General features: G+C 35.1%; 1 protein-coding gene across 1 annotated transcript in view; it reads right to left on the bottom strand.

Annotated features, from left to right (window-relative positions):
• Nucleotides 1-15,056, bottom strand: part of CACNA2D3 (calcium voltage-gated channel auxiliary subunit alpha2delta 3) — a 471,854-nt gene that overhangs the window by 286,604 nt on the left and 170,194 nt on the right. Inside the window, exon 5 of the mRNA XM_075159074.1 lies at nt 4,832-4,994. Within this exon, the coding sequence (XP_075015175.1) occupies nt 4,832-4,994 (163 nt within the window). The remainder of the gene's footprint in view (nt 1-4,831; nt 4,995-15,056) is intronic.

Below are 15,056 nucleotides of genomic sequence, written 5' to 3' on the forward strand. Positions count from 1 at the left end.
GCTGTGTGTCACTTCTGGTACCGTACTGTGCTATACTTCACTTTTCAATGGGTGCCATATTTTAGAACTGTCTGAGTGTATGTCACCAAGACACATTCACCCTCACCCTGACTTTGGTTTTCATCTACATTCTTCTGAAATCCACATTTAGCCAAGCATTCATAAACCTCTTCCAAGAACTTGAAAAAATGTTGAGTGTAAACTCAATAGCAGAAAACATGTCATTACTGTCCACAACTACAGATAAATATGAAGTGTCATAGCCTTAGAAAAATAAAACCGGAAGAGGCTCTTCAGCTCAGATACAGCACATATCTTCTTTGGACAAAGAATGTAGGATTTTAAGTTAAGACTACCTACATTCTCATACTAACGAAACGTAAAATGCTACTCTATTTTTCTTTTACTTTTGTATGCTGTCAACATCTGCTAGACCAGATCTGAGTGTTTTGAAGCCTTCTTTTATCTCCTCATGTAGATAAATCCATTATAGAATCCTACTTTTTCCCAGTAGCAACTGCCAGAAACCATGTTCTCCATGGATGGTTGCCAGAAAGCCTAGCTCACATTCCAACTGCCTACTTTTTAATTATATGTCGCATTCCTAGATTCTTCTAAATAGCATCTCAGAAAGTAATAAAGCAAACGTTGAAACTATGTAAACTTTAAATCACTAATCATTTTTCATTATTATTAATCTCTTCCACAATAGCTGTTTAAAATAGAACAATTGATATGTAGAAAGGAATATCTGAATATCTTTGGAAGGTATACCTATGGAAGTATATATGCAAGATATGTCTGAGACAGAAGCATGTCCCAAATCACTTACATTCTAAAATAATAGGAGAGAGATAAAAAAGAAGAGACATGAAAACTCACTTTGGGGCTGATATATAACCCATAATAAACTTTATTAAAAAGACAACAGCAGCTGCATTAGACAGTGCCTTATACACACTTGTTCTCATACCTGGACTTCTGCCTTGGTACTGCATTGTCCAAACTGGATTCAGATTGCTTCTGTACTTTCCAAAACTAAACTTTGCTTCTAATATGAAAAAAGTAACCTTCTTCCTCCCTTCCGTTTTCAACTATGAATGTACCTATACAATTAATTCACTAAGATCCCTTTTCCCTACTTTCTGTCAGAAATCTGTACACAGTTCATAATTGCCAGGTACCAAATTTGTGGACAGAAGAAAGAGCTATCACTTGCTAACACAGTTATCACTTAGAACTTCTTACTTTACTTTAATTATTTATTCATTGTTTAAAAGGATACTGCTTTGCAAATCTTTGGCTATACGCAATGAATACACTTTGTGCTTAAATAGAGGAAACAGAATGTACTGACAGATTTAGAATCCCAATGTGTGCTTAAACATTTCAAAAGCAAAACATTATCATAAGCAGTCATTTTCAGGAAAAATGAAGGAGGCCAATTCCATCAGAATGTTTTGCAGTTTAAATGGACCGCCAGCCTTGCTGTGAAACAGCCTAGAGCTGAGAGTTCTCTCTGTATTGACAGATAAGCACATTTATCTGTAAAGCACAACCATCCCACTTTTTTTTTCCCTGAATTCCTTCAGCATATGACCATTATAGGAATGCCAAAATAGTGTTTTCTGAGCTTTATATTGCAAAGATCAGTAACTTTTCTATTTTTAACATTAATTGATGTGCACTGTAAGATATGGAGAAACCGAGGGACGAGGGTGTGCAGAAGAGGAGGATGAAAATCATAAAAGCTCATCAATAACCAGACCACCTCTTTATATTTTACAATGATGATCAACAGTACAGTAAATGCAAAACTGTGATTCTTTATTAAATTCACTAATTTACTTTTTCTTCTACATTTATAGTATGCAGTCTGTACTCAAAGATGGCACTAGCATTACACGTATGCTTACAAATTAGGTTGGCAGCCTTTTTTATTGGCTCTCGTTTTCCTTTTCAAAATGTTCCATGTTAAATTTTAATACCATAGTTTTGATATTTATGGTACTTCAGGTTTCTTGATTTCATCATAAATGTAATGAAATTTCCTTTTACTTTTTGTTTTCAGATTCTAAACTTGATGGTTTCCTTAGAATGGGAATTATTTAGTCCTGTTGTTACCATCAATATTTTTAAGCTTTTCTATGCAGAGGCTGAAAGAGCCAGAAGATATATAAAGAATAGCAATGTATTTATGTCCCATGATTTTTAAGCCAATCTCTTTAAAGCCTAGTTAGGGACTGTGAACATTCACTTTAGCAATTCTACAGCTGGGAGGGATCACTATGATCATGCAAGCTGACCAGGCCAAAGTTTCTCCCCAAACTAATTCTAAACTACATATTATTTCAAAAACAAACAGAAAACAATCTGGTCTTGATTAAGGGCTTGGAGGGATAGACATAGGACAACACCCTTCTAATAGACGACTAACATTAAAAAAAAAAACAAAACAAAACAAAACAACAACACCAACACCACAAACAACTCCCCATGTCTTAACTGAGCCCATACTTGTGCAAATTGCAAAATAACAGAACCCTATCTCAGCCATTGGATCTTTTTAAACCTTTGACAACCAGATTATAGAGCCTGGTATTAGTAACTAACTAGAGATCAACTAATTAATCCTTTAGTCATGTCTTGAATAAGCTAAATGGACTGAGCTCCCAGAGTCTTTCAGTCTAAGCACATTTTTCAACCCTTCGATGAGTCCTGTAGCTCTCCTCTGAACCCACTGCAAATTATCAATATCTCTACAACAAAAAAGCCCAAAATAAAAGAAAAACCTTAGAATTAGTTTACAAATAAAAAGTTCATTTTTCTATGCTGACTTGAGAGTCCTGTGTTTAAATATTCAATGATCACACTTGTCTGTTTTCAACTGTGAGTTTGGGCTGTGGTTTTGCCTAGTAATTCAATAAAATAAAACATAACCTGGAAACGAATAACAGGCATTTTCTAGAGAAATGGTGTTGTGCAGACATTTGGTTATAACCTATCAATATCTACTGCCTGTACCCTCAGGTTAGGATTTAATTAACTTGTTATCACCCCTCCGCATTATAGAACTGAAGAAATGGGCAACAAAAAATATAAGTATACAGGCCTCTTCTTGGTAAGAGTAACATTTCCAGACATTGTCAGTCTCCAAGCTGAGACTATTATGTCCATGTGTAAGGAAAATGTCAGCAACAAACCAGATTTCAGCAGTTGGAATACATTTAAATGGTAAAAAAATGTTTTTCTGCAGCTGCATAAAGTGATGATTTTGGCTGGTTTGAATTAGACAAAGTGGAAACAGGAATCATCACAGAGCTCTATCCTCCCCATCTCTACAGGCAGTGCCTGTATTAGCAGCCAAAACAAGATGCAACAAGCCCTTTGACTTTGGCCTTTAACTGTAATTAATCAGCATATAAAAATGTATTCTATACATAGCAGTACTACAGATCATGTAACCGAAGGTCCTTTAGTTCTACTACTCTCACTAACTACTCAGGTTAGTTTGCTTCTCGGGAAAAACATGATTGCTTGACCTCTATATCCCTTTGCAACCATACTTTTTTGTTCCTTTTTTTTTTTCCCCCTTAGCAATTCTGGAATGAATTAATTTATAGACAGGTTCAGTTAAAAAAATATTAGCATTTGCACAACAAAAATGGTTTGCTAATTTTAGAAACTTTAAGGATTTTCTAAATTTTTTCAAAATATCCCGTATTAATAATTTCACAACCTTTCAAATACTCTCTCGGAAGCTTTGTTATTTTGTAATCTCTAATTTAAGACATTACTGTACGATTTTTGGCTTCTCAAGTCTGAATCATAACTTCGAAGAGAAGCTGTCATATCAATTGCTTCTCTTACCAGCCCAACCTATCCAACTTAATTCTCCTTTCATTTGTGATTACACAATATCCTTGCATGAATTACCACAATTGCTAGCCTGGAATGTATTACGAGGAAAGCATTTAATGTATTTTCAGCTGACGTTTAGTATAGTTAAAACAAGGAAGAGGAACCAGATAATGAGATTAGGCAGCTCTCTACAGACCAATGACAAATATACTGTAGACATTGTTCGGAAACTTTGGCGCTTTCTTTAATTCTTCTTTTATTACTGGCTTGAGAAAAATAAATAGATGACTGCTGCACAAGCACAGTAAAATTACAGAATTCTGCTGTCTGATCAAAGGGAAGTGGCAAAAGGAAAATGAGTGTGTACCTGAGTTGTTTGCATTCCCAATTTTTAGACCTAAGTCCATCACTCCTAATGTCTAATGTAGCTATTTGTTAGTGCTATGTGCTATCCAGCACCTATGACAAATAGTCAGGGGAGTAGAAATTTTCATGTAGTTTATTCTTCCTAAATATTATCTGAAAACTCGCAGCAGCTGTGTATACAGTCATATACAGCTAGAATTATTCCCAGAAGCTTGAGAGCATAAATCTAATAAAATATTCCCCTCCCATCTACCCTGTATCTTGCAAAGACAGAATGTGACTTGAAAGTCACAATGTAAGATCTGTTCAACTGATTTGGAGATTCCGGAAAATAATTCACAAGAATAAACATATTCTGCCATATTCTACAGCAGAATTCATGCAAGTCTAATATGCAAATCATTGACCATATTAAATTGATATTTAATATCAATTAGATATTACAAAACTGTCATACGTTAAGCATTCTTCCGCTGAAATTTCAGTTTAATTGCAAACTGGAAAACACACACAATATATAATTAATCAACAGCTTCATTTTAAAAGCAAGGAAGTTCCTATGTTCAGCCAGTGGAATGATGAAATAAAACAGCTCTTTTCTTACCCTTATTGTACATATTGGTTGGTACTTGGACATCACTCAGACTGATGTTCACAGGCAAGTTATTGAAGTGGTCATTTGGCACTAGAATGAACTCCTTCCCCAGCTCCAGATAGTTTCCTTCTTCATCTCGTTCATTTATGAGCACAGCATTGAAGTATTCATACTGCAACAGAAACCCACATTCAGTATTCAGAATTCACATTCAGCATAAAAATATGAGGTTTGAATATTTTAACATATCTATCAATCCATTGATTAACATTTACATGTATCTCCATCTAGAATAGAAGAACAAGATATTTTTATCATCTCTCAGATTCCCTCTATACTCCTAGTACAGGTACATCTCTGAAACCTGATTTATCAATACATCTCAAGAAAACCCCATATTACCTCAGAACTCTGGCTGTACTGAAAATGTTATGGGGAGCCCAACAAACACCCTGAACATAAACAGTGTATGCACTACACTATTTCTAACACAAAGCTCTAGATTTAAATAACTCCCTGGATAATTATTTAACAATGATCTCTGTTTAGCTTATTTCCATCAGTTCAAGAACTGGTATCAGTGCTGAACTTAGGCCTTGACAAACTAAAAATGTTTTTACTTCACAGGAATATCAACAGCTGTTGTTGCTTACCCAACATGTACTGACTGACATTTCCTAAAGAACAATATTTGCTTTACGCTGAATTTTACAAATGCATATCATAGTAGGTTTTGTAAAATTATGCATATTTTAATATGGACATATAAACTTAGCAGTGACCTATTTTGAACAAGAAATAATTGTCTGTCTCTTACAGATTCCTGAAGAGTACTTGGCCTATTTTGTACAGAACTATAACCAGATAAGCAAAAGCAATTTAGATAAAAATATTGATTTCTTTACAACTTAGTTTAACCAGAAATTCTATCAAGCTTTGAAGGCAAGAAACAGTGAAGACTACTTTTTAACGTCTTAAACAACCAAACAACCTTAACCCTCAGCAACAGTTTCCGATGCGTTTCTTAACTGAAAGAGACCAAATTTTAGTGTCTTTGAAGAATCTCATTAATTTAAATGAGTCTCTGTCCTAACTATCCATTTGAGAGTAAATCAATATAAATAATATTTAGACATAAATCTATGCATTCATAGATCATATATATCTATACAAGGATATCCTTGTATATTTATCCTATACAAGGATAAATATATTATACCATTTACAAAGCTAAAACAGACCAGTAAGTACAAAAACTTAAAAGGCTGTTCACAAGCACTCTTTCTCAGCGTGATATGCAACTCGTTCTACTAAACAAGAATTAGTTAAAATCTTACAATCTATACACTTCCATTAAAAGACACGATAATTTAACCAATATCTTAAATGGAGGCTTACTTGGAAAGCAGCTTTCCATATCCTGCTCTTTTAGCTTTTAGTTTTTCAAAATGGCCAACCTGTAGTTTGGATTTTAGATGAAAACAGAATACAAAAGGAGTCACTGTATATTAGCTAGATTTTGAGGACCTTCTGTGTATGACAGAAATATTCAGACAAACTCAGTGTTCCGCATACCATTAATCACATATAACAAAGACTGAGACACATCAGTATTTGAAAATCAATTTAATGGAAATTAATCTGACATAATTAAACATTTGACCTTAATGTTATTTTACTTTAATTGGTTTATACTGAAATGAGCCAAATAATCTGCTGCATACATACCTCATGAATATATATAGCTATTGAATCCTAAAGTTCTGGAAAAAACCATAGTCGTCTTTTTTTTTTTTTTTTTTTTTTACCCTCCAGGAGCCACAGGTAAAGAACAGAGTAGAGATATAATTTGTCTAAAGCTGTAGTTTCATTAATTAATTAATTCCAAAAGTTAATAGAATTATCCAACACCCCCAGAGATGCTACCCTTCTCTATACCATTTGGGGGATTGTCACTGTTATAGATTTGATTCTTCTCATACCAAAACCAAAAGGATGAAGAAACGTGATCATTTCCAAGAAACACCAGTTCTCATTCTATTTGGGAGAAACCTTCTCCATCTCTGCTTATTATCCAGGTTTATCACGGATCATTAACTGCACTGCATGCCTGCCGCCCACATGTGACAGCAGCTTTTTCAGTTTACCCTTTCTGCAAAGGCCAGAGACAGTTGGCAGAAGACTTGAAAGCCCAACTCGTATTTCCCATCTTAGTAAGAAATAGAATATTTCTTCCAACATTAAGCCATGCACTAATGAATGTTGTAAAATGCAATTCTACTCCAATTCCAAGCAAGGAAGAAGTAAGCTTTGTAGCTTTTCCATGATATATTAGAGAGTATCTAAGTCTGGAAGAAAGGCTGATATTCTATCCCCTGGGAGCACAGTGATAAATAAAACTCTATATTTCTCCTCTTGCCAACCACCTCTCTCTTCACACTCCCTGGACAGCTAAGTCCCAGCAGGGTGAGGATGATTGTTTCATCTTGTTTCCAAACCACTTGTTTTCTTGTCCTTAAAGACATGGTTTTGTTTTCGTTTTTCTCTGTTGAACATGACATTGTCTCCACAACTGCTGGAGCTACAGATAAGCCATTATGTTGTTTTCATAATGCTTCTTGGCTTTGTAAGTCTTATCAGGATTGTCACAGAGAAATCAAAGGGGTTTTGGTTTTTTGTTTTCTTATTGAAGACCACCATTGAAAGCATTCACAACACTTAACTCCAAATTTTAACATAAAAGTTGTATTTAAATATTACACTTTAAGCGAAAGGTGAATACATGTGGCGATAAAAGATTCTGTACTAAAATATGTAGCAATATAGTTTTCCTTTAACTGAATTTAAGTTATGTTTCATGGAATAATTTCTACAGTAATTCATATACAGACTTAGTGATTTCAAGGCTGTAAATTTACCTTGCCCATGGGTTTTATAATACTTTGGAAATGGTAGGAAAAATGGACAAATTTCAAACAAGAATGACAGAATATACATGGAAATCACCTCTAAAAGAATATTATTTCCTTTCATTCAGTGGGTTATTTCCTTTTCCAAAGGAGTTAATTAGTAGACATCCTCCTTCATCATGTTCTGTAAGTGGCAAAGCTAGCCAAGTATTAAAATCTGCTATATTCTAAATAAATGAAACCACTCATTTCACAATTAAGGGTATTTAGGACTGATTGTTTCTTTGGCTGATTTAGTATTCACTGATTTATTGGTCTGAGTCTGTATTTTCTCTTTTCAATTCTACAAGTGTATACACAATAATATGATTTATGTAGGGTTTTTTTAAAGCAAATTGTAGCATAAAATAGTCCTTACGGTATTACAGATAATTAATATTTTCCTGGGTTTTTTTTCTGTTTGATTTAGGGGGTTGGGGGATTTGGTTTGTTTGGGGTTTTTTTGCTAGTGAAAAACCTACAAAAATAACATATTTAAGACAGTCCTGCAAGTTCTAAGGATTAAACATCAGGTAATATATACAGGTCAAAAATACCACTGAAAAAGATCAGCATTTAAGCAGAGCTGTTATACAGTGGCTTCTTTTGGGCACTTTTCTTCCAAGGAAATTATTGAGTGTGACAGCTGAAAGGTGATAGAAGGAAAATTAAAAATAAAAATTGGAGGAAAAAAAAATTAAAGTAAATCCATCTGGCATTCTGACACTGCATTTGAGATAATGCCCAAGGGAAAGAGGATAAAGTCCTGTTTGCTGACAACACAAATACTCTACCTGCTGAGCTCTAAGAGAAAATTACTTCAATTTAATCTTGTCAATGGAGGTCAATCTTTGATGTAACCTTAACTAGATGAGTTCTGAGTGCGCACAATATAACATGCCAAAAAGTTATTAGTCTAATAAATAACAAAATAATTATCCAGGTTGGGAGCATAGCCAGGCTTTACCATGACTTGGCCAATGGATGAGTTTACACTAACCTTACATATAGACTTGCATGGTGAGCAATGAACTGGAGAAAAAGCATTCAAAGGAAATCTCAATCATGTAATCTGTTATATGCATCTCAAGAACTAAACATGAACTTTTATACTTTTGTGCATTTAAATTTGCTTAAGTAAACACATTGGGGTTTTTTCTTTGTACATTCCTTAACAGCATCTGCATAATTCAATCATTTCAAAAGCACCCATTGTATCATAATGAAGATGACTTAGAGCAAGGCCATAAAATTTGGGGACAAAGAGGAATCTCAGCTTTCACGTGATATTTTACTCTTGTGAAGAAAGCCTTCCCAATGCAAGCCAATATAAACTGATCAGTAGTGCTCAGTAGAACAAGCACTGGACCATTCTGCCTCAGCAAGAAGCTGACCATATTTGAGACATCCCAAGGAATCATATTGCTAATAATCTGCAGAACCCTGGGCTGCTCTAACATACTGGTATAATCATAGTAGACAGAGACTTATGGGGCTGTTAGGAGACTGATCACAAAATTGTTTTACAGGTTCATTCAGGCTGACTAGCAAAGGCAAGCTTTAACATAGCCTCAGCCACAATACAAAAGTGCGTGTTGTATGATCTCTTACGATGGCTGCCACAGACATATGTTAATGATGATAACAGTTAATTAATTCAAAAAGTATCATAGAAAAATTGTGTGGAAGTGCAAGGTTTGTGGCATGCAAAGACAATCACAGGGGTATGTTACAGGGGCGAACTGATCTGCAAGGCAAGAAGGAAACTTGGAAGCTATCTGTTCCAGTTTAGCCACTTATCTTGGCATAATGTCTCAACTAAACAAGCACCTTGATTACAATAGATACTTTGCTGAGACAAGACATGAGTAATTTAGATATAATACTGAGAAATATTGCGCATGTCTTGCATAATTGTAGTATTGTGCAAACTGTGGTAGATGAGTGGCATTCTCTATTTCCATTTACATTTATCTTATTGTAAACAGATATCTTGTGATGCTTAAATTATTTATCACATATTTGTTAACATTGTAAGCAATATATTTATTTAAATATAAATATTTACATTCTAATGCAAATTGCCTTTATAACTTAAAGAGTACTTGGCACAAAGAGTAAACGTATCAGTTGGTTTCATTGTATTTTAAAATTAAGTATTTTGTTTTAATGGTATGAAACAATGCAAGACAATTTTAGTTTGATTTTTTCTATAGTACAGAAATTAATTTTAGCAAGACAGCATTAAAAAAGTCCCATTTATAGAGCTATGAGGATTGGGAAGGTGTAAGAACACAACTAGGAATTATTTGCACTAATGGGTCAGCACTATAGCAGTATTGGGGTTACACTGGTAATTCTTAACTATGCAAGAACCATTTTCACAGTGTTTCTGCAGCCGTACAGCTTGTCTAAAGACAAAGCTGGATGTCCCTGGAAGACACTAAATCAAGGAAAGTTTATGGCATTTTCATTGAGCCTCAAAATGCCAGAGCATCAGAGAGAAAATGAAAAAGTAGCAAACATAGAAAATGAAGGGGAAAGCAAAACCTAGCATTAAATAGCACAGACAGCTAGAAATGAACAATAATTTGAATATCTATGACAGTTTCAGTAAAATAGCTATTACCATCAGTGAGTTTAAAAAAAAAAAAAAGAGGAAAAGTTTCTTGTCTCTGACAAGTAGGACACATCTCTGAGAGGGCAGAAATGTTCATGATACGTAAAAAACAAAATGAGAAAAGTTATCCACTCTGAGGGAGACTCTCCTATTGCAAAACACATTGACAACAGTCTCCACGCTGGTATTCATGTGTTAACAAAGAGGCAAATGTCTGAATGCATATCAGTTTCTAAGGCCCAAAAAAATCTCTTCTGACAGTTGTCCAGTAAGGAGAATTTCTGTTTTGAAGCATATGATTAAAGCTCTTGTATTCAAGAACTTAGTCTGATGTTTAGCGAGCATATAAAAGGTCATAAAAGCAAACTGCCTCATTCAATAAAAACTGTTCTGAATTTTAAAAAGTTTTTAAATTTGAGAAAACTGGCATGTCATCGTAAGATACGACCTTTATAATTTCTGATTATTCTTTGAAAGTTCTTACTTGCTCCTCTGTAGGAACTTCCAACGCTTTCCTCCCCCTTTTTTCATGTCTCTATTCAACAGCAAGGCTCAGAACACACCTGGGATCTGAAATGTTGTGATCAGTTCCTCCAATTATGGAAGTAGTACAGAAATGTTACTTGCATCCTTGCAAAAACAACTGATCTGTTTTCTACACAATCAGATTAAGATGACCTTTCCCCAGGCTATCCATTCCCTCCCAATATGATTACCCTATTAAAATTGTCTTAAAACAGGATAAATAAATAATACTTTATTATAGTATAAAATCAATTATACCAGCATGTAAATTGATAACACATCAAGGTCTCAGAGGTCTAGGTCTTGTACAGATTAACTGATTCAGTGAAAGTGGCAAGTAGTAAATAATTATGATGGCTATTTTAAATCATCCACTAACTTTAAAAAGAGTCACTTTAGGTTACAAGTTTCAGATGAAGCCTCCTTTTTCTTTACAGATAAGTAACTTCAAAAATATCTGGTTTTACATATCAAAGCTCTCAAGATTCTTTTCTTTGTCACAAGGCTGAACAAAAACTCTTTGGTCACTCAAATTTAGTAAACACAACAAAGAAGGGGAACAGGCTTCCATAACAGGCTTTCAGTTTGACATTTCGGACACCTGTGTGACAAGCCTTACTGGAGATCTAATGTTTTTGCTGGGTCTAGAAATGCAAGTGTTCAGTGTGTTCATTTTCATACACATAAAAGCCACCAGGGAATACTTTCTGCTAAAGAGCGAAACAAATCCCTACTCCACTGGCACCATAATTTCTCCCTTCTCCCAATGGACATATGTTAAAAAGATACCAGTTACATAGACGAGTAAGTTCAGAGCCAGTTATCATACTCCTACAGCGCTGGAGTAAACCATGGAGACAATTTAGTGAAAATTTCTAGAGCAACTTTAATCAAGAATTTCATGACTTAAGTGAATCATCATGTAACCAGAATACAATAATGGTAGAGTCTGTGCGTTTGTGAAGGTTGAGCGTTTCAAAACCACATAATTACTACAAATTCCAGAAAGCTTGCATCTCAGTCAATGAGCTTACACTCTAATACTGTGAAACAATAAAAAGGCAAAAATTCCCCAACCTGGAAAATCTACCAATACAGTAATATGGCCCTTTGATAAGACTTATCATCTCTTGCACATATTGCTGAGCGAGCATGACAGGAATACTTCTGGGGCTGGGGCAGCCCCTTCTCAGCTGCACCCAAAATGCTCCCTCCTGCACTTCCACTCTGACCTTAGCACAGGCAGAGCTCCCATGGCTCTGCGCTTCTGCTGAGGACGCATCTTCCCAACTCGCTCCTGATGGACTCAGTAAAGAACTTTACACTTAACGCTTCCAGTTCAGAAATATACTAATAGAAGAGGCTCGTTCTTCTTGCTAATAAACATGAGAGGTCTGTTGGGCTTTATTTAAACCACACTTTGGAAGAAAAAGCAATTAGCCTAAAACTTTTCACTCCAAAAGCTCAAGCTCTGTGCAAGAGCAAAGAAAACAAGGGAAGACTAATAAGCACTTCTGAACACTTGAGGACGTTAAAACATTTTTGAACACATTTGTATCAAGCTTGCCATTACTTCCATGTTACAGTAGTGTTGATCCTCCCTTTTCAGACTAGGAAAACCGAGATACAACATTGCACAGTAAGCCTTGACTAGATTATATTATTTTCAGAGCATTAAAAACCCTCACTATGCCTCATTTTATTTTTAGATTAGAAGTAGTATCCCACTGATGTGGGTGTGGCCAAAACACAGATGCAAAATACTTATAGCAAAACACATGCCGAAAGGTTGTTAGGATGCCTGGGATGGGAGGGCTATAAAATCTCTGCAGCTTTGTTGGGCAGTTAAGACGCACAGACACACACTGGAGAAGGCTTTCAGCTACTCTTCTCTTTTAAAGTCTAAAGACAGAAACAGAAATGCAGTTTGATACATAACAGAAATAGCACCCTGATTTTAAAACAGCTACTTTTTTTTAAAAAAAACATTTATTTAAAAAAGTGGGGGGCATCATTCTCTTTCAGCAACTGGGAAAAGAAGCAAAAATCAAGCGTGTGATGCTTACGGGATTAATTACTGACTTCTACTGGCCACGCTCTAGGCATAAGATTAGGGACATTTTAAACTTGAAGAGTATTGTGAAGATACTTGTCACATTTAAAAGGTGCACCAAGTGCAATTTAAAGTTTGCTGTATTTAGTCTCACAATCCACTTCTGAAAAAAGTTGTGTGCCTCAAGCCAACAATCAATGGATTTCTTCCCTCAAAAGTCCACTAACTCAAATATTCCCAAAACCAGTTTTATGGGGTTGACCTTTTTAAACAAATTATATCATTTGTGTATCCTTATAAATGCAAAAAAACTGCAAGACTTTGCCTTGTATTTAATAGCATTTTCATTACTAGCTAGAACCACAGGTCTCCTTCATTTCTCTTTAAACCCCTGTAGATCAAATCAAGCTAGCGAACAGGCAGAAACAACAACTTTCATAAAATAATTCTCTACAAGAATATTCTGTAAAAGAAAATAGCAAAATTACAGACTTGCTTCAAAATCAATGCAGCAATATTTTCTACAGTTTTCCATCTTACCAAAAGGTAACCAATGAATGGCGTTCAGTATAGAACATTGAAAAAACTCTCCATACAGTTTAAAATGTGCTATAGAAATAGAAAAGCAAACTATTTCACAAACAGATAAGCTGAAAAGTTTTAAAGTGAAATCAGCGTAGTTCCATGCATGTTCAGCTCATCTGACACATTCAGGTCGATGACAACCTCAAGGCTGCTTCTAATTATCAGTGGAGACATATCTGACTTCTTTGTACCTTTTTACAATCATATGCCCTAAGTGCCTCATTCCTACTTCCAAGCAGGAAGAAAAAAAATATTTTTCAAGCTCTGCATCTTCTCTGTCTCCCATGAGAAGCAACTTTAACCCAGACTCTTCATAGTCTAAGGCATGCATATAATGCTGCTCTGTACTCAGCAAGAGCTGTACTGTCTCCTCAACAAGATATGCTCAGGGACAGTAGACAACCTATATATAGTGTTTTGCTGGGTTGGGGGTTAATAACTATCCCTAATAAAACAGAAAGTAACAGGCAGTTCATATCCAGCAGTCAACAACATTTGAACACTAACTGTGGCTCTGAATGATGAATTAAACATGTACTTTACCAGATTTTTTTTCTTCATACCAATGGGGGATAATCAAAATAATTAAATACTGAAGAACTAGAACAGAACAAAATTTCATGGTGCTCACTGCAATCCAAGGTTTGTTTTGTTACTCCCAACCACCCACCATACACACAGGAGGTTAAATTAATATTATTGACTACACAAAGGAAAGCAAAAGAACACGTGCAGCATTATTGAATTTATTTGGGAGTAAAGTGAGAGATGAGATGTTGAGCAACTGAATGTATACAAATCCTCTCTAAATGATTAATGACTCTCTCATGCAATATAGAAATTTGGTCAGCTAAGCCCACAGTTGAAATAACAAGACCACGATGATGAGTTAATTTAATAAAAGAAACACATGTCTCCAGAGTCACACAGTTCTGGGGGGAAAAAAAAGGACAACAGCATCTATTTTATTCATAAAAGGAATTTGAAGTGTTTAAAAAAATCTCACAAAGAAAAAAATTGGTCATGAGAATAATTATTCTACAAAAAGGGAAAAAAACTTAAGATGATATTTTGCAAACTGTAGTTACGTGCTAATATATTGGAGTATTCTAACTTCCAAGTCACACTATGAGAGAATTCTTCTAACCTGTAGATCATGCTAAGAACAGCATGCCTTCTGATGGGATTATTGCTGAAATGCAAGTATCGTTTCTCTGATTCTTTACAGTGGTGCTTTGCATTGATTGTATGAATAAAGTTTTAAAAAATACACAAAGAAAATACTTTTACATGTCAAAATCTAAGTCTTTTCTTGACTTCATTCAACAAGCATGAGTCCTAGATATAGAAACTCAGAATACGCATAAACCAGCTGAGGCAGATTTGCCTCAAATGCTAGTTTATATTTGGCCTGAGAGCTAGGCTGGGGGCAGGGGTGGAGGGTGGAAAGAGGGGTAGGTTAAGAACTTGGATATTGAAAATATCTACATAGGTAAAATGAAC

This window comes from Calonectris borealis, chromosome 10 (assembly GCF_964195595.1).
Source record: "Calonectris borealis chromosome 10, bCalBor7.hap1.2, whole genome shotgun sequence".
Classification (NCBI taxonomy): domain Eukaryota; kingdom Metazoa; phylum Chordata; class Aves; order Procellariiformes; family Procellariidae; genus Calonectris; species Calonectris borealis.